The 24438-nt window shown below is 45.8% G+C and overlaps 2 protein-coding genes across 2 annotated transcripts in view; one reads left to right on the plus strand and one right to left on the minus strand.

Annotated features, from left to right (window-relative positions):
• LOC128695258 (uncharacterized) overlaps window positions 1-24438 on the plus strand; it is a 1855180-nt gene that overhangs the window by 1081025 nt on the left and 749717 nt on the right. The window contains exon 6 of the mRNA XM_070099904.1: window positions 11633-11817. Coding sequence (XP_069956005.1) covers window positions 11633-11817 — 185 coding nt within the window. The remainder of the gene's footprint in view (window positions 1-11632; window positions 11818-24438) is intronic.
• Window positions 21608-24438, minus strand: part of LOC128695979 (uncharacterized) — a 2988-nt gene continuing 157 nt past the window's right edge. Inside the window, exons 1-2 of the mRNA XM_053787357.2 lie at window positions 24402-24438; window positions 21608-22344 (exon numbers count right to left, since the gene is read on the minus strand). The exon at window positions 24402-24438 is cut by the window's right edge and continues 157 nt beyond it. Coding sequence (XP_053643332.2) covers window positions 21826-22344; window positions 24402-24438 — 556 coding nt within the window. The 3' untranslated portion in view covers window positions 21608-21825. The remainder of the gene's footprint in view (window positions 22345-24401) is intronic.

A 24438-nucleotide genomic window follows, 5' to 3' on the forward strand; every position in this document is an offset into this window, starting at 1 on the left:
CACTAATTAGGTGAATATTATCAATAAGAACACTGCCATGGGTTCGAAACCAACCCGTTCCGTGAGTTGTTTACAGTCGTGTTATTATAACTCCTTACAACTGTTTCATTTATTGATCAAGGAATAAGTAGGTACCTGATGGGTATATATATATATATATATATATATATATATATATATATATATATATATATATATATATATATATATATATATATATATATATATATTTTGCGTAATTATTGCATATAAGCGTTGCTATTTAAGCCAAAATCGCAGGTTATGCCTATACTGCAGATATACATTACATATATATATATATATATATATATATATATATATATATATATATATATATATATATATATATATATATATATATTTATATATATATATATATATAATATATATATATATATATATATATATATATATATATATATATATATATATATATATATAAATAATGAGAGTTAAGTCCCTAAATCGCCGTTCTGAGAATTCTTGACTATTGCTGTGCAAGGATATGCAGCATTAATGGCCCTTCTGCAGTCGATAGCTTTCAACGTGGGGGGCAAAAATGGCACAGTAAATATTGCGCTGGCAAAAAAATGACAGGTAAAAATTGCTGAAGTGGAAAATAGAAAAAAAAGCCCATTATTTTTTATGCATATTCATCCGAACTGATGTCAGCATAGTTGAAGCAAGATAGCGATAAAATGAATGCTGATCAACGTGTTTCCTCGTTCCTAGGTCACCCTACCTCGGTAGACGACCAGTGGGTTAAAAACTAATGAAATTGATGGTCAAGCGAGTATCTGAAGATCATAAGTTGATGACTATGGCAAATGTTCGACACTTGTTTATGTCTACTGAGAGAGGCTTAAGAGGCACGTGAGTTCCCGTCTTTCAATAGCATGCTCATTTTTCCACTATAATCTACCTTGTTCTTAATTACAATCGCTTTTGCTATGTTTCGTAAGGTTTTAAGTCTAGGATCTTCTCTTAATTCATGGTATAACTTAAATCTTGGAGGATAATTGTGTTGTAGAGGTCTGAGCAAAGCTCAGAAAAATCTTATCTTACGAAACAGTCAAAGCAAATGCGATAGTAATTATGGACAAGATAGATTATAGTGAAGAAAGTGAAAATGTTATTAGAAGACGTGGGAACTTACGTGCCCTTTGAGGAATAAACCATACCACGGGTGGGGTTTGAACCCGTGGTCAGTCTCTCAAAACTCCGGTGGCTAACGAGACGGTCTGGAGTTTGGGGACTGACCGCGGGTTCAAACTCCCACCCGTGGAATGGTTTGTTTGCAATCGTGTCATTACGATTTCATGAGTCATGTCCCCTTGAGGAATCTAATACAGAATCATGAGAATAGAGAGATTTTTATTTTATTGGTGCCGGTAGAGGAAGCGAGATGGGACAGTTGAAGACAGTTACATGAGGGAGCGGCTGTGTAACTTGCTTAGGTATGGAGGATAAGTGGAAAATTAAACCCAATTGCAGTATAATGGGATCCTTATATTGACAGTCGGCTTTATCAAGTCACAAACGGATCTTAGATCGACTGAACGCTACACAGTCGACAGTTAGACACAGCTAAATTAGTTGACAGCGTTAGAAACAGTCGCCGAAAGAACTGGGCACAAAACCGTCTACAGAGCTAGTCTCAGGAAAAAAAAAATTGATCACGAAGCGAAGTCAGGCTTGTGTCTCATATCCGGCCTGAGCTCCAAAATGTGGCACATATTTCGGGTGAAAATGACCCAGAACTGATTTCTTTTTCTGGATTTAACTTTTTTTTAGAACACGACCATAAAGGAAAATCTGGTGGGATTGAGTGGGATGTGCTGCCAGACTTTGGAATGTAAGATGCTTCTGCTGCATAGTTTGCTTGATGCCTGGTATGAGAGTAAAGTGGAGGCAATCCGTCCTCACAGCCTCCACTCCAACATATGTGTTTACAACAGAGCATCATATGCGTAAACACGATGCTTGTCGTTACCACACACTATTATTCTCCCACTGAATTCCATTCTGGCAAGACATCAGACATCTGAAGTGTTTTGCGCTTAGTTTTGATTAAAATAATAATACCTTACCTTTATCTTTGATATACTTTTGAAGTGTTTCCAGAGTTTATCTACTCTCTGAGCCCGGCCATAGGCCAGGCTCGTCTGGTGCTTGCCTGGTCAACCAAGCTGTTGCTGCTGGAGGCCCTCTGCCCCACATATACATCACAGCCTGGTTGATCTGGCACTTGATAAAGATACTTGTCCAGTTTCCTCTGGAAGGCTTCTATACTTGTTCCAGCCGTGTTTCTGATATCTTCTGGTAAGATGTTGAATAATCTGGGACCCCGGATGTTGATACAGTGTTCTCTTATTGTCCTCACCGCACCCCTGCTCCTCACTGGGTTTATTATGCACTTCCTCCCATATCTCTCACTCCAGTATGTTGTTATGGCAGTGTGCAGATTTGGGACCAGGCCCTCGAATGCTTTCCAGGTATATATTATCATGTATCTCTTTCTCCTCCGCTCCAATGAGTACATTTTCAAGACTTGAAGGCGTTCCCAGTAGTTTAGGTGCTTTACTGGCTCAATGTGAGCCGTCAATGATCTCTGTATTTGTTCCAGCTCCGATATTTCTCCAGCTTTGAACGGGGCCGTCAGCACTGAGCAATATTGGAAGCGAGGGAGCACTAGTGATTAGAAGAATATCACCATCGGCATTATTTCCCTTGTTTTGAAAGTTCTCAATACCCACCCCGTCATCTTCCTGGCTGTCGTGATCTTTGTCTTGTTATGGTCTTTAAAAGAAAGATCAGCTGACATAATTATTCCTAGGTCTTTCACGTGTTCCTTACGTTCTATTTGGTGACCCTTTTCAGTTTTGTATGTAGTGTACCTTTTGAGTTCTTCATTCTGTCCATACCTATGCAGCTGGAACTTATCACTGAACGTGATGTTGTTCTCCACTGCCTACTGGAAAATCCTGCTTATGTCTTCCTGTAATTTTTCAGTGTCCTCTACCGTAGTGAATTTCATGCCTCTTTTAGTGTCATCTGCAAATGATGATACAAAAGTGTGCCGGGTGTTTTTATCTACACATTACAAGTAACATGACTTTATTTCTGGTCTTTACTACTACCCAAGCCTCGGATACTTGCACATTACCAGGAGCTGGATCTAAGAATGGGAAGTCGCGTATCTACACATTACTAAGAGCATGTCCTCACTTAACTACATATTACTAGAAGCAGTATTACCTGCCAACGCAGACCAGGGAACTACGAGTGAACATCCACCGCCTACGCCTAGGGTATCCCACTACTGCACGGATCGTTGAGCGGGCGGGCAAGAAAAGAGCTCTGCGCCTACTGTGACCGGATGGTTTCAAAGCCCCTCGTACACCACCTGTTAGACTGGCAAATTATGATGCCCCTTCACCGCAGACATTTCCCGATAGACCCAGTGGGAATGGCCCGGGAAGACCAGGCAGAACATCTAGTGTACCTAGCCGTCAGGGACTTGGAGAGACTACTACTGGTCATCGCAAGTCATCCGCCCCCCTCCCTCCCGCAGAAGACAAAGTGAAGGCCTTCTGGCGAGGACCTCCGCTGCAGCCAACACCAACCACCACTAGAGCAAACTGACTACTGGGACAGCAAATGTCCAAAGTACCTGAGAGGAACCCCTCACCCCACCGAAGGACTGCCTCGCAAGAAAAAAGAAGACGAACAACACTGCTCTACCCGGGGAGCCATTGCCGGGCCACCAAACTGGAAGAGACCCGGGCCGGGATCTACACCGGCGAATCATCTTCAACAGAATAGACATTTGGGTCAAATTCTGTTGGTTGATTGTTCCTTAGCCTCTTATTATTAATGCAAAATCAACTATAACATTTTACATTTTATCAATATTGCGAACTCGCTCCAGTAAGAACATAAGAACATAAGAACGAAGGAACACTGCAGAAGGCCTACTGGCCCATGCGAGGCAGGTCCAAGTCTCCTACCGGCTTAAGCCAATGCACCCAACCTAGTCAGGTCAGGTCACATTGACTTAAGGGAGGAACACGGCAACCGACCTGGTAGCACAAGCTATCAGGTCTAACTCACACCCACCCACATCCACTCATGTATTTATCCAACCTATTTTTAAAGCTACACAACGTTCTGGCCTCTATGACGGTACTTGGGAGTTTGTTCCACTCATCCACAACTCTATTACCAAACCAGTACTTTCCTATATCCTTCCTGAATCTGAATTTTTCCAACTTAAAACCATTGCTGCGAGTCCTGTCTAGGCTAGATATTTTCAGCACACTATTTACATCCCCTTTATTTATTCCTGTCTTCCATTTATACACCTCAATCATATCCCCCCTAATTCTACGTCTTTCTAGAGAGTGCAGATTCAGGGCCCTTAGTCTATCCTCATAGGGAAGGTTTCTGATACATGGGATCAACTTTGTCATCCTCCTTTGTACATTTTCCAGAGAATTTATATCCATTCTGTAATACGGTGACCAAAACTGTGCAGCATAATCTAAATGAGGCCTAACCAAGGATGTATAGAGTTGAAGAACAACCTGAGGACTCCTATTATTTATGCTTCTTGATATGAAGCCAAGGATTCTATTAGCTTTATTGCGAACACTTATGCACTGTTGTCTTGGTTTCAGATTACTGCTAACCAGAACTCCTAAATCTTTTTCGCAATCCGTAATATTAAGATCTACATTATTTAGTTTATATGTGGCATGGTTATTGTCCTGTCCAACATTTAGAACTTTGCATTTGTCTATATTAAACTGCATCTGCCACTTCTCCGACCACTGCATCAGTCTATTCAAATCTTCCTGGAGTGCTCGAATGTCCTCGTCAGAATGAATTCGACGGCCTATTTTGGTGTCATCGGCAAACTTGCCGATGTCGCTCTTTATGCCCTCATCTATGTCGTTTATGTAGATTGTGAACAGCAGGGGGCCCAACACTGACCCCTGTGGAACACCGCTCGTGACACTTCCCCACTCTGATTTCTCCCCATTTATGCAAACTCTCTGCTGCCTATTTGTCAACCATGCCTCTATCCAGGAAAAAATTTCTCCTCCTATTCCATGTGCTTTAATTTTCCTCAATAGTCTCTGATGTGGGACCCTGTCAAAAGCCTTACTGAAGTCCATATACACAATATCATATTCATTACCATGATCTACCTCCTCAAATACCTTAGTGAAAAAAGTTAATAAATTCGTAAGGCAGGAACGCCCCTTTGTAAAACCATGCTGAGATTCGTTGATTAATTTATGCTTTTCAAGGTGGCTACGAACTGCCTCGGCAATTATTGATTCCATAAATTTTCCCACTATGGAGGTTAGGCTTATTGGTCTATAGTTCGAAGCTAAGGACCTGTCACCTGTTTTGAAAATAGGTATCACATTTGCCATTTTCCACTTATCTGGCACCATGCCAGTTTGTAGTGATATGTTGAAAAGATTAGCCAAAGGTGTGCTAAGCTCCTCTTTACATTCCTTTAGAACCCTTGCATACAGTTCATCAGGGCCTGGGGATTTGTTAGGTTTTAATTTATCTATTTGCCTAAGGACCATGTCACTTGTGACCCTAATAGTGCACAGTTTATTATCGTCCTGTTCTACATAATTTATCATTACTGGAATATCGCTGGTATCCTCCTGTGTAAAACCTGAGAGGAAGTATGTGTTAAAAATTCTACACATTTCCTTATCACTGTCAGTGAGCTGACCCGAGGAACTTTTGAGTGGGCCTATCTTGTCCCTGATCTTACTTCTGTATACCTGAAAGAATCCTTTTGGGTTAGTCTTCGATTCTCTTGCAACTTTAACCTCATAATCTCTTTTTGCTTTTCTAATTCCCTTTTTTATTTCTCTCTTTAACTGAATATATCGATTTCTCAATTGCCCCTCTCCTCTTTTGATTTGCCTATATATGCCTCTCTTTTGACCAATCAGATATTTTAATCTATTGTTCATCCATTTAGGATCATTTTTGTTTGATCTGATTTCCCTATTTGGAACATAATTTGACTGAGCAGCTAGAACTATGCCCTGGAAAGCATCATATCGGCAACCATCACCACCTACCTGACCCTTAGTCAGGTCATTCCAGTTCAGCCCACCTAAGTAATTTTTCAGTCCTATGAAATCAGCCAAGCGAAAGTCAGGGACGGAGACTTGATTGCCATTATTAGGGGAATTCCATGATATATTAAAACTGAGTGATTTGTGATCACTTTCCCCAAGCTCATCATTAACCTCAAGATTATTAATTAGTGTTTCCCTACTGGCAAGAACCAAGTCAAGGAGGTTATTTCCCCTAGTTGGCTCTGTCACAAACTGTTTTAAAAAACAATCCTGGATCGTATCAAGAAAGTCACCTGACTCTAAATTTCCTGTCAAATTGCTCCAGTCAATCTGTCTATAGTTGAAATCTCCCATTAGCACAACATTTTCGTATGTAGATGCCTTACGAATTTCGTCCCATAGAAGTTTACTGCACTCCCTATCAAGATTTGGGGCCCTGTAAATCACACCCAAAATTAGTTTTTCTCGGCCCTCGAGAAGCTGTAACCAAACAGATTCAGTGGCTGACGCTTCTAATTTAATATCTTGTCTAACACAACAATTTAAATTGTCTCTGACATACATCGCTACTCCACCACCTTTCCTGTTGACCCTGTCAGTGTGGAATAATTTATAGCCTTGTATGTGACATTCAGAAGGCATCTCTCTATCTTTCAGATTGAGCCAGGTCTCTGTTATAGCAATAATATCTATGTTTCCTGCACTTGCAATTAATCTTAGCTCATCTATCTTATTTCTAACACTCCTGCTATTAGTATAGTAAACCTTAAGGGAGCTAGTCCCTTGCTGCCCTCTGCTGTCCCCCTTTGTTTGCTGACCTGATCTATTGTCTTTATTTATAACTTCATGCTGAATGCCTTTTATACATTTACTGTTTCCAACCCTAGTGTTGCAACCTGCTTGTTTCCCACACACACCCATACCTCTATCTTCCATCAGTTTAAAATCATAGGCATTTCACCAATGGCCTTCTCAATCGAGTCTGCAAGTGCTACCACCCCAGCCCCAGAGAGATGTAGTGAGGCTATATAAAAAATATTTTTTTCCTCTATATTTAGGCAAATTTCATAGAACTTCCAATATAGACGTATGAATAGCGTCTTAATTTACAGTAACGATTTCATTGAAATATGAGTAATATTTAAAAAAAAAATCCTCAGACCTGCCTCCCCCTCTTCATTCTTCACACCCCTTAATTCCTCATTCCCTCTTCATTACGCTACCCCTTCATTCCTTATTCCTTCTTCATTCCCCACACTTTCATTCTCCGCCTCCATTCTCCATCCCCTTAATTTCCCACTCCCCCTACATTCCTCACTCCCCTTTCATTCCTCACCCACTCATTTCCAACCCCTTCCATTCTCCACCCCCTTCATTCCCCATTTCCCTCATTTCTCACCCTTCATTCCCCACTCCCCTTCATCCCCCACGCCTTCATTCCCCACCCTTTCATTCCCCACCTCTTCGTTCTCCACCTTCAATCCCCACCCCCTTCATTCCCCCACCCGTTTCATTCCCCACCCCTTCATTCTCCACCACTTCATTCTCCACCCCTTCATTCTCCACCCCTTCATTTCCAACATCTTCATTCCCCACCCCCTTCATTCCCCACCCCCCTTCATTCCCCATCCCTTCATTCCCCACACTTTCATTCTCCACCTTCATTCTCCACCCCTGCATTCCCCACTCCTTCATTTCTCTCACCTTCATTCCCAATCCCTGGAGACAAATGATGTAAAATACCTACAAGAAGGAAACTGTGCAAATGCAGTATAATGAGATCTTTTACTGACGATGTTTCGCTCATGCACTATGCTTTTTCGAGTCAGTTAATTTTAAAAGTTCACTGAGTGGATGAAAAGTTGTCAATAAAGCATTTCATTACACTACATCAGCGTCTATGCTACCTTCTCCCTCTTCAAGAAGTGTCTGCAAGCTGGGGACGGGATATTGATCTAAGGAATTGGAGAGTGGTGTTCCACAGGGGTGAATGTTGGGCCCTTTGTTGTTCACAATTTATATAAACGACGTTGATGAGGGAATAAATAGCGACATAAGCAAGTTTGCTGCTGACACCATAACAGGTCGCCAAATTCATTCTGAAGAGGACAGAGCAAAGTTCTAAACATTGGATAAGAAAATAACCGTGCCACATAATCTATATAATATAGATTTTAATATTACTGATTGCGTAAAGGATTTGAGAGTTTTAGTTAGCAGTAATCTAAAACCAAGATAACAGTGCATTAGTGTTCGCAATTGAGCGAACAGAATCCTTGGCTTCATATCAAGGAGCATAAATAATAGGAATCCTCAGGTTGTTCTTCAACTCTGTTTATCTTTGGTTCATCAGTCTTGTAGATTACCTCAAACTCCTCCTCTCCTTATACCTTCATGCTTTGTATGACTGATGAAGCCACTGTGTGGCGAAACGTTTCTTCAACAAAGATTCCCATATGTTGCATAAGTATCTCAGTTCCTCATTTTTGGTTAGGCATTTAAATTATGCTGCACAGTTCTGGTCACCGTATTACAGAATGGATATAAATACACTGGAAAACGTACAAAGGAGGATGACAAAGTTGATCCCATGTATCAGAAATCTTCCCTATGAGGGTAGACTGAGGGCCCTGAATCTGCACTCTCTCGAAAGGCGTAGAATTAGGGGGTATATGATCGAGGTGTATAAATGGGAAACAGGAATAAAAGGGAATATAAATAGCCCACTAAAAATATCTAGCCAACACAGGACTCGCAGCAATAGTTCTGAGTTGGAAAAATTCAGATTTAGGAAGGATATAGGAAAGCACTGGTTTGATAAGAGTTGTGGATGAGTGGAACAAACTCTCAAGTACCGTCATAGAAGCTAAAACGTTGTATAATTTTAAAAATATGTTAAATAAATACATGAGTGAGTGTGGGTGGGTGTGAGTTGGACCTGACTAGCTTGTGCTACTAGGTCTGATTCCGTGCACCATCCTGAAGTGGATATGACCTAACCTGACTAGGTTGGGTCATTGGCTTAAGCCGGTAGGAGACTTGGACCTGCCTCGCATGAGCCAGCAGGCCTGTTGCAGTATTCCTTCTTTCTTATGTTCTTATGTTTTCTCGGATCAAACCTATTTGTCCAGAGGCCTTGCATGACCCCGTACGGACTTGAGGCTCTTCATGACTGGAAGAATCATTATCGTTTACTTCTCGTTGTAGTGTACTGAAGTGACTCTGTTCCTTTGAAGTGACTCAGTTTGTGCTCTGAAATGACTCAGTTTGTGTTCTGCAGAAATCTGATTCTTGCATCCACAGAGGAAAAAAATACTGGAACCTGACCAGCTTTGACCATCACTGTTAATCACGTAGAATTTCTCGAACCTTGACGCCTGTGAATGGCTCTTGACCCAAAAAAAATTAGCATTGGCTCTCATTTACCTTGGTGCTTCCATCAATGAAATTAAAAAAAAAATAGTTTGTAAGGGAAGATGATAGCTATTGCAACATAACTTTTCACACATCCCTTTAGAGTTTCATCTCTGAGTGAAATGTTGCAGAGTTTTGTTTTGCTGTAAGTACCGTTGTACTGTCAAATATTAATTTTAGTTCACATTGCAAATACAAATATTCATTATTATTATTATTTTTATTATTATTGATATACCATGCCAGACATTAAACCTTGGTGCACTCACAATTTAAGCGGGGATGGTATTTGTGAGAGAGTGGGATTGTCGATCCTTAGTCCGATATCTCATTCATTTCTTGTTCAAGCAAAAAAAGTGATTGTTGCCTTGCTTTTGGCATATGAAAAGAAATATCTTGAATTTCTTTGTTTCATTAATTGCTTTTAGTTCTTTTTTCTCCTGGATCCTGTATGCTTCAATTAACTAAAGTTCAATTTTTTCTGCTTCCCTACTTAGGGTTTCCTTCCACATTTCAGATTGTCTGGCTCCCTTGAAAAGTTCAGAGATTCTTCGCCTTCACCTCTAAAGAGACCGACCCTCTCTTTCCAATTTATTTCTCTTCTTTATCTTAAGGAGAATGTGTCTTGGGTATAATTCAGCTGCTAGAGAGTTGTACCCTTCAAGACACTTCTTCGGATCCATGTTATTTAAGACATCTTCCGAGCATGTTTAATTAAAGACGTGATTTAATTCCAGTTGATGCTTTAGTAGTTATATTTAAATTTGAAGGAACCCTCGTAACTGTTTGTATTTTGGTGGGCAGGACCCCAGTGCATACAAGTTTGTACTTCAGTTAGGTTGTGATCTGAATTAACTCTCTTTGATACTGTTGTATTTCTACCCGGTCATCAGCATTCGTGAATATAAGGTCAAGTGTGTTTTCCAGTTTTGTTGACTCCACTGCTTGCTGGACATGTAAGCGAGTACAAATAGGAAGCGCGTACGTCTCGCGCTCGGCAGACGGAGTATCAAGCCTCTACCACGTCTTGTGCTGAATGACTCACATGGGTTTACCGTTTAATTTGAATAATTTCGTTTCTTCTGTTTGCTGCTTTAAGGTGATTTTATTGCAGATTCAACAGCACATGTTTGTAAGAATTTTCATCTGAGCTGCGTCCTGGGATTATTTCTGCAGTAACATTATTTGCTACATTCTTCCATTGTCTTAAATTGAAGTCGCCAAGCAGCAAGATGTTTGGGGATGGGGCTAGAAGATTTTCCAGACAGTAATCAGTTTTCAATAGCTGTTCCTTGAACTGCTGGGAAGTTGAATCTGTCAGATTATATACAGGTGGTAAAATTTAAATGCCGGTTTTCATGCAACTGCTTGTAAAAACACTTTTCAATCAGAATCAAATCGTTAATGCACTTAACCTGAAGCTGTAACTTTAGTGGCTTTAGACTGAAAGTGCTGATGTAAAGAACGAAAAGGCACGACACTGTAATTGGAACAATAAACAACCTACACATAGGAGAGAAAAGTTTACGACGACTCTTTTCATTAGCTTTAAACCTAAAAGTTGGCGAATCTTACTTAGTGAAACGTTCAGAATTGTTTTCGACTCTATTGATGGTAATTTCTAATGAAAAATAAATGGGACATTAGTTTCCATGCGATGATTTGTGAATGCCTCTTTAGAACTGATTTTAATCTGCAATAAGAACTTACGCCGAATTTTCTGTTTCCACTTGTGTGCAACGAGGTAGAGGGAGCTGGAGATATGAGGTACGAGGATAGTTTTTTTTTTTTTGATCATGCAACAAACGAAACACATGTTGTAACAGAAAAATATTGAGTAAAGTGGCAGTACATTGCAGTTGTACTCCACACAACCCGCACATACAAGAAGTTATGACGGCCTTTCGGTCCGACTAGATATAATACTGATTAGTCAAACTGTGACTAGTCAATGGTCCAAGTCGGACCAAAAAGTCGTCATAAGCTCCTTTCTCCTGTGCGAGTTATTTGGGCATTGTCCCTGTCACGGTATTGTGCCTTTTATTTTCGTAAAATAAAATCATCATTCTCCCTTTCAGGCGCGTCAATGTGACGAACTTCGGCCCGCGGGAGGACTGCTTGTCCCCCTTAGAGGAACAGAGAACCTTCATCATCTTGGCCACTTCGAAGTCTGGTCGCAAACTTCGGGCTCACTACGACCATCCAGGCGGTGCTGCTGTCCAGTGGTCCAAAGAAAACGAGGAAGAAGTGTGGAGGTCGTTGGGTAAGTGTGACTATTCTGTTCTGTCTCGGCATCCTTGTTGACCACTGACTTTTGTGAGGTCAGCCTGAATGGAAATGCGCTGGCTGCTGCCGGGCTTCCATGTTTTGTTCGATGTTTTTTTTCAGATCTTCCGTGATTTACTGGTCCGATTGACATGTCTCTTCAAATATTTTGGTATTAAAGCTTATTTGCCCCCCCCCCTTTTTTTTCATTTTAATTATGGATTCTGATTATGCCATGAAAAAAATTTTCACGGTTTCGATTTCGGATCCAGCACTTTTGGGCGGAGTTGTTTTTCTATGACTTGAAGATTAATGTGCTGAAATATGGGTAAACCTCTTTCCACTTTGTGTTGGTCTTCTTCTTCTTGTTGATTTGCCGGTACTTCAGGCCCGGGTCTTCTCCAGATGGTGACCCGGCGTTTGTGTTGGTGTTGCGGGTGACATCCTGGGGATGTCAAAGTTTGGCTAGCAGGACCAACCCCCCCCCAACCACATACACTTACCTCATATTCACTTCGAGTAGTTCAGACATTGGTGATATCACATATAAAGGCCCCTTGGAGCTAGTGATCACGTGGTCCTAAGCTTGGAATACACTGTAGAGCTGTAAGTGGGAAGGGAAGCAGCGCTAGTAGGACGGGAGAAGCCAAACTATGAAAGAGGGGACTACACAAGGATGGGAAATTTCTTGCATGAGGTACAGTGGGAAAGAAAATTGATGGTAAAATTATAAATGAAATGACTGAATAGATGACCATAAAATGCAAGGAGTCGGGGGAGAGCCACAGCAACAATGAGAAGAACAGAACGAGACTTTGGTTCACCCAGAGTTATGGAGAGGCAAAAACTAAGTGCACTAGAAAATGAAAAAAGTGTAGAAGACAAAGGACCCAGGATAATATGTAAACTAGTCAAAGACCCAGAAATGAATATGCATGGATAAGGAGGGAAGCCCAGCGATAATACGAGAATGAACAAGCACCGTAAGCCAAATATGACCCAAAGCTGTTGTACAGCCACATCATGAGGAAAACAGTCAAGGACCAAGTAATCAGGCTGAGGAAGGAGGAAGGGAAGATTACAAGAAACGACCAGGAATGTGAAAAGCTCAGCACGATATTGAAGGAAGTATTTTCAGTGGAGACATGAAGGACACCAGCAAACAAGAATCGGAGGTTACACCAATAAGGCTGTTCTGGGAACTAGATACCTCGAATTCGGTGGGAACGGACATCTCTCCATGGTTTCTGAGAGAGGGAACATAGGTGCTGTGTGTGCCACTAACAACAATCTTCAACACACATATCGAAAAAGGGAAACTACCTGAGGTGTGCAAAACAGCAAATGAAGTCTCAGTTTTTAAGAAACAGGACAGACATGCAGCATTAAACTACAGACCAGTGTCTCTGACATGTATAGTATGCAAAGTCATGGAGAAGTTAAGAAAGGAACGAGCATATACACGATAACCAGCATGGTTTCAGGGAAGGAAAATCCTGTGTCACAAATCTACTGGAGTTTTACAATAAGGTGAAAGAAATAAGACGGGAGAGAGAGAGAGAGAGGTGGGTAGACTGCATTTTCTTGGGCTGTAAGAAAGCTTTTGACACAGGAGCAGGCAGGAATAAGAGGAAAGGCACTGCAATGGAACTATGAATACATGAAGGAAACAACGAGTAATGGTACGTGACGAGGTGTCAGAGTAGGTACCTGAGACGAGCGCTGTTCCACAAGGCTCAGTCCGAGAGCCGGTGCTGTTTCTAGTATATGTGAGAGACATGACTGAAGGAATAGATTTACAGCCGTCAATGTTTGCAGAAGATGTAAAGCAAATGCAGAGAATTTAAACGGATGAGTATCATGTAGCACTATAAAGGGATCTGGACAGGCTGCAAGCTTGGTCCAGCAATTAGCTCCTGGAGTTTAACCCCATTTAGTGCAAAGTCATGAAGACTGGGGAAGGTCAAAGAACACCGCAGTCGGAGAACAGGCTAGGGAGACAAAGGCTGCAAACCTCACTTAAGGAAAAGGATCTTGGGGTGAGTACCATACCGAGCACATCTGAGGCTCACATCAGCCAAATAACTGCTGCAGCATATGGGCACAAGGCAAACCTGAAAATAGCGTATCGACACTTGTGTAACGAGTCATTCAGATTATATATATGTGTGTTGTGCCGAACAGGTAAAACTTGTGATTTTGGCTTAAATAGCAACACTCTTCCTGCCAAATAAGGCAAGCGAAAATTTGTGTAAGCAGTAATTTCGCAAAAATCATTCTGAACCTAACGAGAAAAACATTTTCCATTATTTTTGTTTATTATTAAATTTTTGTAAACTTATCTATGGATTAGGCTAAATTAAATTGAGCTTATTATAAGGTTAGGTAAATTTTCTAAGGTTCTTATGGTACAAAATTATTAATTTTTGCATTAACAAAAATGAAAAAAATATATCTTTAAACGAGTAAGAGGAAATTTTAGAAAGGACTTAATTTTAAATGAGTTCTTGCTAATACACCAATTTTACCTATTCGGCATTATATATATATATATATATATATATATATATATATATATATATATATATATATATATATATATATATATATATATATATGTGTGTGTGTGTGTATGCATGCATGTATGTATGTATGTATGTATATCATGCCGACAAGTTGTGGTTAGAGACACGAGCAAATCAATTCGGCAATATTATTACAATTTTTGCCCTGGGACCTCGTTCACTCTATTGGATAAGGAATGAAAGAGGGTCCCAGAATCAAAACAATTCAATAATATCATATCTTAAGTGTTTGCTCTAGTTTGTTATTGTTTTCCCAGATAGGGAAAACCCGATAAATCTGACAATTTTATTATCGGAAAACAAGTGTAGAATATCAGGGTAAATAGTGATATTCAGAGAGCTTACAGAGACGCTGGTGTTTTTATTGTTGTCGCGGAGAAGCTGATTTTTAATTAATATTTGCAAAATATTTTTGTTTGATAAGAGTTCATAGAATGTGGCTGCTTGTTGTAGCTATGACTGTGAGTTCTGCAGGGCAGGGGTACTGCTGCAGGGCAGGGGTACTGTTGCAGGGCAGGGGTACTGCTGCAGGGCAGGGGTACTGCTGCAGGGCAGGGGTACTGTTGCAGGGCAGGGGTACTGTTGCAGGGCAGGGGTACTGTTGCAGGGCAGGGGTACTGCTGCAGGGCAGGGGGTACTGCTGCAGGGCAGGGGTACTGCTGCAGGGCAGGGGTACTGTTGCAGGGCAGGGGTACTGTTGCAGGGCAGGGGTACTGCTGCAGGGCAGGGGTACTGTTGCAGGGCAGGGGTACTGCTGCAGGGCAGGGGTACTGCTACTGCTGCAGGGCAGGGGTACTGCTGCAGGGCAGGGGTACTGTTGCTGCAGGGCAGGGGTACTGCTGCAGGGCAGGGGTACTGTACTGTTGCAGGGCAGGGGTACTGCTGCAGGGCAGGGGTACTGCTGCAGGGCAGGGGTACTGTTGCAGGGCAGGGGTACTGCTGCAGGGCAGGGGTACTGCTGCAGGGCAGGGGGTACTGCTGCAGGGCAGGGGTACTGCTGCAGGGCAGGGGTACTGTTGCAGGGCAGGGGTACTGCTGCAGGGCAGGGGTACTGCTGCAGGGCAGGGGGTACTGCTGCAGGGCAGGGGTACTGCTGCAGGGCAGGGGTACTGCTGCAGGGCAGGGGTACTGCTGCAGGGCAGGGGTACTGTTGCAGGGCAGGGGGTACTGCTGCAGGGGGGGTACTGCTGCAGGGCAGGGGTACTGCTGCAGGGCAGGGGTACTGTTGCAGGGCAGGGGTACTGCTGCAGGGCAGGGGTACTGCTGCAGGGCAGGGGTACTGCTGCAGGGCAGGGGTACTGCTGCAGGGCAGGGGTACTGCTGCAGGGCAGGGGGGTACTGCTGCAGGGCAGGGGTACTGCTGCAGGGCAGGGGTACTGCTGCAGGGCAGGGGTACTGTTGCAGGGCAGGGGTACTGCTGCAGGGCAGGGGTACTGCTGCAGGGCAGGGGTACTGCTGCAGGGCAGGGGTACTGCTGCAGGGCAGGGGTACTGCTGCAGGGCAGGGGTACTGTTGCAGGGCAGGGGTACTGCTGCAGGGCAGGGGTACTGCTGCAGGGCAGGGGTACTGTTGCAGGGCAGGGGTACTGCTGCAGGGCAGGGGTACTGCTGCAGGGCAGGGGGTACTGCTGCAGGGCAGGGGGTACTGCTGCAGGGCAGGGGTACTGCTGCAGGGCAGGGGTACTGCTGCAGGGCAGGGGTACTGCTGCAGGGCAGGGGTACTGCTGCAGGGCAGGGGTACTGCTGCAGGGCAGGGGTACTGCTGCAGGGCAGGGGTACTGCTGCAGGGCAGGGGTACTGCTGCAGGGCAGGGGTACTGCTGCAGGGCAGGGGTACTGCTGCAGGGCAGGGGTACTGCTGCAGGGCAGGGGTACTGCTGCAGGGCAGGGGTACTGCTGCAGGGCAGGGGTACTGCTGCAGGGCAGGGGTACTGCTGCAGGGCAGGGGTACTGTTGCAGGGCAGGGGTACTGCTGCAGGGCAGGGGTACTGCTGCAGGGCAGGGGTACTGCTGCAGGGCAGGGGTACTGCTGCAGGGCAGGGGTACTGCTGCAGGGCAGGGGTACTGCTGCAGGGCAGGGGTACTGTTGCAGGGCAGGGGTACTGCTGCAGGGCAGGGGTACTGCTGCAGGGCAGGGGTACTGCTGCAGGGCAGGGGTACTGCTGCAGGGCAGGGGTACTGCTGCAGGGCAGGGGTACTGCTGCAGGGCAGGGGTACTGTTGCAGGGCAGGGGTACTGCTGCAGGGCAGGGGTACTGCTGCAGGGCAGGGGTACTGCAGGGCAGGGGTACTGCTGCAGGGCAGGGGTACTGCTGCAGGGCAGGGGTACTGCTGCAGGGCAGGGGTACTGCTGCAGGGCAGGGGTACTGCTGCAGGGCAGGGGTACTGCTGCAGGGCAGGGGTACTGATGCAGGGCAGGGGTACTGCTGGCAGGGGTACTGCTGCAGGGCAGGGGTACTGCTGCAGGGCAGGGGTACTGCTGCAGGGCAGGGGTACTGCTGCAGGGCAGGGGTACTGCTGCAGGGCAGGGGGTACTGCTGCAGGGCAGGGGTACTGCTGCAGGGCAGGGGTACTGCTGCAGGGCAGGGGTACTGCTGCAGGGCAGGGGTACTGCTGCAGGGCAGGGGTACTGCTGCAGGGCAGGGGTACTGCTGCAGGGCAGGGGGTACTGCTGCAGGGCAGGGGTACTGCTGCAGGGCAGGGGTACTGCTGCAGGGCAGGGGTACTGCTGCAGGGCAGGGGGTACTGCTGCAGGGCAGGGGTACTGCTGCAGGGCAGGGGTACTGCTGCAGGGCAGGGGTACTGCTGCAGGGCAGGGGGTACTGCTGCAGGGCAGGGGTACTGCTGCAGGGAAGGGGTACTGCTGCAGGGCAGGGGTACTGCAGGGCAGGGGTCCTGCTGCAGGGAAGGGGTACTGCTGCAGGGCAGGGGTACTGCTGCAGGGCAGGGGTACTGCTGCAGGGCAGGGGTACTGCTGCAGGGCAGGGGTACTGCTGCAGGGCAGGGGGTACTGCTGCAGGGCATGGGGTACCGCTGCAGGGTAGCGGGTAGTACTGCAGGACAGGGGGTACTTCTGCAGGGCAGGGGTACTGCTGCAGGGCAGGGGTACTGCTGCAGGGCAGAGGATACTGCTGCAGTGCAGGGGTACTGCTGCAGGGCAGGGGGTACTGGTGCAGGGCAGGGGGTACTGGTGCCGGGCAGGGGGTACTGCTGCAGGGCAGGGGGTACTGCTGCAGGGCACGGGGGTACTGCTGCAGGGCAGGGGGTACTGCTGCAGGGCAGGGGGTACTGGTGCAGGGTAGGGGGTACTGGTGCAGGGTAGGGGGTACTGGTGCAGGGCAGGGGGTACTGGTGCAGGGCAGGGGGTAATGCTGCAGGCAGGGGGTACTGCTGCAGGGCAGGGGGTACTGCTGCAGGGCAGGGGGTACTGCTGCAGGGCAGGGGGTACTGCTGCAGGGTAGCGGGTATTACTGCAGGACAGAGGGTACTTCTGCATGGCAGGGGGTACTGCTGCAGGCCAGGGGTTACTGCTGCAGGGCTGGGGGTACTGCTGCAGGGCAGGGGGTACTTCTGCAGGGCAGGGGGTACTTCTGCAGGGCAGGGGTTAGTGCTGCAGGGCAGGGGTTAGTGGTGCAGGGCAGGGGGCACTGCTGCAGGGCAGGGGGTACTGGTGCAGGGCAGGGGTACTGCTGCAGGACAGGGGGTACTTCTTCTGGGCAGGGGGTACTGCTGCAGGGCAGGGGGTACTGCTGCAGGGCAGGGGGTACTGCTGCAGGACACGGTACTGCTACAGGACACGGTACTGCTGCAGGACACGGTACTGCTGCAGGACACAGTACTGCTGCTGGGTAGGGGGTAGTGCTGCAGGGTAGGTGGTAGTGTTGCAGGGTAGGGGTAGTGCTGCAGGGTAGGTGGTAGTGCTGCAGAGTAGGGGGTAGTGCTGCAGGGTAGGGGGTAGTGCTGCAGGGCAAGGGGTAGTGCTGCAGGGCAAGGGGTAGTGCTGCAGGGTAGCGGGTAGTACTGCAGGGTAGGGGGTACTGCTGCAGGACACGGTACTACTACAGGGTAGGGGTAGTGCTGCAGGGTAGGGGGTAGTGCTGCAGGGTAGGGGGTAGTGCTGCAGGGCAGGGGGTAGTGCTGCAGGGTAGGGGGCAGTGCTGCAGGGTAGGTGGTAGTGTTGCAGGTAGGGGGTAGTGCTGCAGGGCAGGGGTAGTGCTGCTGGGCAGGGGGTAGTGCTGCAGGGTAGCGGGTAGTACTGCAGGGTAGGGGGTACTGCTGCAGGGCAGGGGGTACTGCTGCAGGGAAGGGGGTACTGCTGCAGGGTAAGGGGCACTGCTGCAGGGTAGGCGTAGTACTGCAGGGTAGGGGGTAGTGTTGCAGGGTAGGGAGTAGTGCTGCAGGGCAGGGGGTAGTGCTGCAGGGTATGGGGTAGTGCTGCAGGACAGGGGGTACCGCTGTATGGCAGGGGGTACTGCTGCAGGGAAGGGGGTACTGCTGCAGGGTAAGGGGCACTGCTGCAGGGTAGGGGACAGTGCTGCAGGGCAGGAAGTACTGCTACAGGGCAGGGGGTAGTGCTGCAGGGTAGGGGTTCTACTGCAGGGTAGGTGGTAGTGCTGCAGGGTACGGGGCACTGCTATAGGGCAGAGGGTACTGCTGTATGGCATGGGGTAGTGCTGCAGGGCAGGGGGTACTGCTGAACGGCAGGGGCTACTGCTGCATTGCAGGGAGTAGTGCTGCAGGGCAGGGTGTATTGCTGCAGGGTAGGGTGTACTGCTGCAGGGCAGGGGGTAGTGCTGCATGGCAGGGAGTAGTACTGCAGGGTAGGGTGTAGTGCTGCAGGGCAGGAGGTACCGCTGCAGGGCAGGGGGTATTGCTGCAGGGCAGGTGGTATTGCTGCCGGGTAGGGGTATTGGTGCAGAGCAGTTGGTATTGCTGCAGGACAGGGGTACTTCTGCAGGGCAGGGGGTAGTGCTGCAGGGCAGGGGCTAGTGCTGCAGGGCAGGGGGTATTGCTGCAGGGTAGGGGGTATTGGTGCAGAGCAGGGGGTATTGCTGCAGGGCAGTGATATTGCTGTAGGGCAGGGGGTATTACTGCAGGGCAGGAGGGTAGTGCTGCAGGGCCGAGGGTAGTGCGGAAGGGCAGGGGGGGTAGTGTTGCAGTTCAGGGGGTAGTGCTGCAGGGCAGGGGGTATTGCTGCACGGCAGATGGTATTGCTGGAGCAGAGATTTACTGTGATACTGATCGATGCGGATTTCCAACGTAGAGCTGAAACCTAAGTATGGCCAGTTATCCGTCTCGGGAGTGCGCTTCCCAGAGAATTAATTGTACAAGAATTGATAATATGTCCGGAAATGTGTTTGCAATAGTGTTGGAAGTGGAGAAGGCAGGTGGAGGAGGTAGGTGGTGGAGGACGCAGGTGTAAGAGGTAGGTGGTGGAGGAGACAGGTAAAGGAGTTAGGGGAGGAGACAGGTAGTCATATAATGCCCATCTTGTGGGCGGTAGGTTAGCTTATGCTTATCACATTGATTGATAGTTACCTTATAGCTATCACGAGGATGATAGTCACCTTAATCCTATCACGGGGGTTATAATCACCCTATATATTTCCTGTGGGTGAAAGACGCCCTATACCTATCACTTGGCATTCATTCTATATCTATCACGTGGTAGTCACTCTATACCTATCACGTGGAAAATCGTCAACCAATATCCATTACGTAAGCGATAGTGACATACACAACATATGGGGTAGCAGTTATCCCATACTTTTCCTGTATATGGGTGGCAGACCCACTACTTGATACTCTATACCCTTCCCCTGAGAGGTCAATTACCCATTTGGTCCCTTCCAGTTGGTGGTAGTTATCCCCCATACCCTCTTTCTGTGAGTGGTTGATACCCCATACCCTTCCTGTAGGCTACCCCAGTGGGCGGTAGTCAAAAATATTACAGAACCACATAATGAGTACAGGTATTGCCACCCTGAGCTCAGGTCCACAGCATAATTTTTTCCCTTAATATTAATATAAATATTATTATTTTAGTAGTATTAAGCTCTACTGGTAAGGGTCATGCAAAGCAATTGGTTAGTAAGCAATTAAGTTTATTTAGACACATGTACACTGAAGTACAGTTATAAGTAGTTTAAATTACCCAGGGTGATCGAGGCTAGGGCCTTGGGTAGCTTTAAAAAGAGATTGGAAAAATACATGAGTTGGAGGGGCTGGATTTGATTGGTTTCATTGGGTACGGGAGGATATTGTTGAGTAGCTTTGGGTAGGGGTAGTTTTTATAAGGACCTGCTTTGTATGGGCCAGTAGGCCTTCTGCAGTGTTTCTCCAATCTTATGTTCTTATAACCCAAAAGAAGGCAGATTAAGTGACTTATTTCCACTGGGTCCTTGGCTGACGATTCCCTCGCCAGCACCTACATGTACCTCACTGGAAGAGTCAGCAATACTAACCTCCCGGCCACTTTCCTACTTTTTTGCCACTTCCTGGGCCAAAAATGACTCAGTCCAACTTGTTCCGCATTTTTTCCCAAATACTCGTCTTTTGACGTTTGTTCGTTATCAGTTGTCAAAATCGCTTTTCGATAGACATCTACCCTTTTTTGTTTGTCCCTGTGTGTGTGTGTGTGTGTGTGTACTGGTAAGACAGGTATAGACATAAGTCACTGAGCGCCCGAGGCACACCGATATAAATCTCGTGTAGTGTATTTGAGGTAAAAATGGGGCTTCTGTTATAAATACAGTCATTCAGTCTGGCCAGTCAGCAGAATACGCAAGATATGTATAATATCAGAGTGACTGTCCATTCTCCCCCCTTACCTCCCCCGTCCTTGTGTAATCATTAAGAGAGTGAAAGTGAAAGATATTTGAGAGTAGTCACTGTTAAATTACCCTTCCCGTTTTTGGTACGTTTTCTTAATCCTTAGTATCAAGTGACACAGGTTGTTATATTGTTTTCACTGGAAGAGTCAGGCGCTGCGTCCTGTTATGCATCACCTGATCATGGTTTAGAAAGACTAGCGAGCAAACAGTAGGACATATTTATTATAAAACGACGTTTCGGTCCTGGGACCTTAATCAAGGTCCTAGTGTTTGCTCACGTGTCATTCTAAACCAGTTTCTCGGTATCTGTTACCAAGGATTACGCCATGACATCATAATCGACACTATTGTGACCAGAATTGGTTCTTTGAGCAACAGGTGCAAGTATGGATGGACAATGTTAATTAGTCTAATGCCACGTAATTATAATGCCCGATATATAAGACGAATATGCATTTTATTTTTATCCAAAATAGTGAAAATAACGCAGTGTCGAATATTAAGTAAACGATGGCATCTGATTATTTTGCCATCAACATTGTTGCCATGTTCTTAATTTCTTTTTTTCTTGGTATCAAAATATTTTCACAACTATTGAATCTTGATTTCGGGAATAACAATTTCTGGTACAAATTTAGTAGCTGGAATCTTGACCTCAGGGATCGTTTGGTCAGGAACGAACTCGCTGTCGATGGTAGGAAGCTTTAAATCTTGTACGTTAAAATTGGTTTGTTGCGGCACCTGCGGCATTATCTCCACGAGGAGTTTGACTAAGTCCAGCAGCACCGGAACTACGGCTTCCGCAGCCTCCTGCTGCTTTTGGCTGGAGTCAACGTTGTAGTTATCCTCAGTATCACTTCTGTACTTAACAACGGCTCGAGCCAGTGGGAGGAAGGATTGACTGATTCTGTTGATCCTACCCATCTGTGTCCCTTCCTCGTTGTTGAAGGCCTCTCTTAGGGCAGGGAGGAACTTGGAGGTGAGAGCAGCGACTTCTAAAAGTACCTCCGAGTCCAGCGCATTATCATTTACGCTGGGAACTTGTTGAGGCGTAGATGGAACAGGGACAGCTGCGGCTAGCCCCACCGTACCCAGAACACAAGCCAGAACCTGTAATGGTTGAAACTTGTGAGTAAAGGGCTACGAGGCTGCTTAGACGATAAATAATTTAATTGGTTAGAAATTGACGTGTTTCATGGATAAGTCACTGAAGCCTACCTTAAATAGCGGGAAAATAATCTAAGGCAGACCCAACACCTCAAGAACTGTACACAGATGACTGTTGCAACTGGTTCAGGTATCTGTTGGAAACTAGTCCAGGCATCAATAAAAAGTGGCTCAAGTCTGTTATAACTCGCAACTATTGCACACTTCAGATGAGAAAGTTTACTTAGGTACAGTCTTCAAGGACGTGTTTCGTTCTGGATGTACCCAGTAAAGGGAGTTCCCAGTCCAGTGCGTCGTGGGTACAATTCAATGTTGTTAGAACAGTCCAGAACATCATGGGGTACAGTTCAGGATTATCGCAATCTTTTATATATTTCATCGTTAGCGTAACGAAAATAAGACCAACTATTTCAGATCCAGGAATTTTAAATAAACAAAAACTGGTGATAAAGCTGATTTGTTGTTTACTATCACGATATAAAGACCATTGACACCAGACTGATTATTAAGGTATATAGACAGACTGCTTATAAATGACCATAATTTTTAAAGGGGTGGACCGGTAAGCCAGCAGAAGGCCTCGGTCAGATGACCAAAAGCTCCAAAGGCGGGTCATCATCTGACTAAGACCCGCGTCAGGAAACATTTGTCCTGTTTCCTGACGAACCTTACCTAACCTAACCTAACCAGACTGATAAAGACTGCTTCTCTTGTAATTACCTGTGTATAGTTCAGTTAGGCTCTTCATGTCCCTCTAGTATTTGCAGCCACAAGAGCAGAACTATGATGTTAATGTTTAAAATGTATATGCAGTTGTGCCACATACAACCTATTGAATTCCATTCTTGCAGTCTACCATTTGTTTTTTTTAAAGATTTTTTTTCTTTCGATTTCCCTTGATGTACCGTTGACTGTTGTGGTTTATCTGTTTGATGAGGAACACTGAACCAAATTATCTCGAGATGTTGCGTTTTGGCATTGCTTTAGCACATCGATTAGCTGATGGCTTACTGTGTACTTACCTGTTTGTGGTTGCAGGGGTCGAGGCGTAGCTCCTGTCCCCGCCTCTTTGTTTTATCTTGTGTATTCACCTAGTTGTGGTTGCAGAGGTCGAGTCACAGCTTTTGGCCCCGCCTCTTCACTGGCCGTTACTCGGTCACTCTTCCCGCTCCATGAGCTTTATCGTACCTCTTCTTAAGGCTATGTATGGATCCTGCCTCCACTACATCACTTCCCAGACTATTCCACTTCCTGACAACTCTGTGACTGAAGTAATACTTCCTAACATCCCTGTGATTCATCTGTGTCTTCAACTTCCAACTATGACCCCTTGCTGCTGTGTCCCATCTCAGAAACATCCTGTTTCTGTCCACCTTGTCGGTTCCTCTCAGTATTTTACATGTCGTTATCATATACCCCCTATCTCTCCTGTCTTCTATATCAAGTCGATTTCCCTTAACCTCTCCTTGTGTGTGTGTGTTGTGTTCATGTGTATATTTCTCGTGTATGCGTGTGCTTGTATGCACATGTGACTTTTCAGAATGCTCAGCTTACCCATGACAATACTTAATCAGTCAAATTTCAACATTATCACACTCAGGCCTGGAAATTTACATTTTCCTCAACAGTAGTGACATCTTGGGGATCGTTCCCAGTGCTGGTACAGTGATAACACTTCCCTCAATACATTATATCATTGGTTGTCGCTAACGATCACAGGGATTTCCAGTTAGGACAGGGAATAGTAGAATGTATTTTTAAGAGCCACCATTCCTCATCTGAGTGATATTTTTAATCATAATAAATTTAAGAATGTAACACACATTCGTTTATACCTGTGAGTGTCTTAAGTTGTCCCTTCTTGTCCTTGAAACACTTACCTAAGTTTACACCACTAGCTTAAATACAATGTTGTCTTGACACTGGTGTTTTGTATTACCACTGCTAGCATGTCTTCAGACCTATCTGTGCATGTCGTTACCATAGCGATAAATGCTTACCTGAAAATTCATCTTAGGGCTGTACGTATCCACAACG

This window comes from Cherax quadricarinatus, chromosome 70, assembly GCF_038502225.1.
Source record: "Cherax quadricarinatus isolate ZL_2023a chromosome 70, ASM3850222v1, whole genome shotgun sequence".
Taxonomy (NCBI): Eukaryota; Metazoa; Arthropoda; class Malacostraca; order Decapoda; family Parastacidae; genus Cherax; species Cherax quadricarinatus.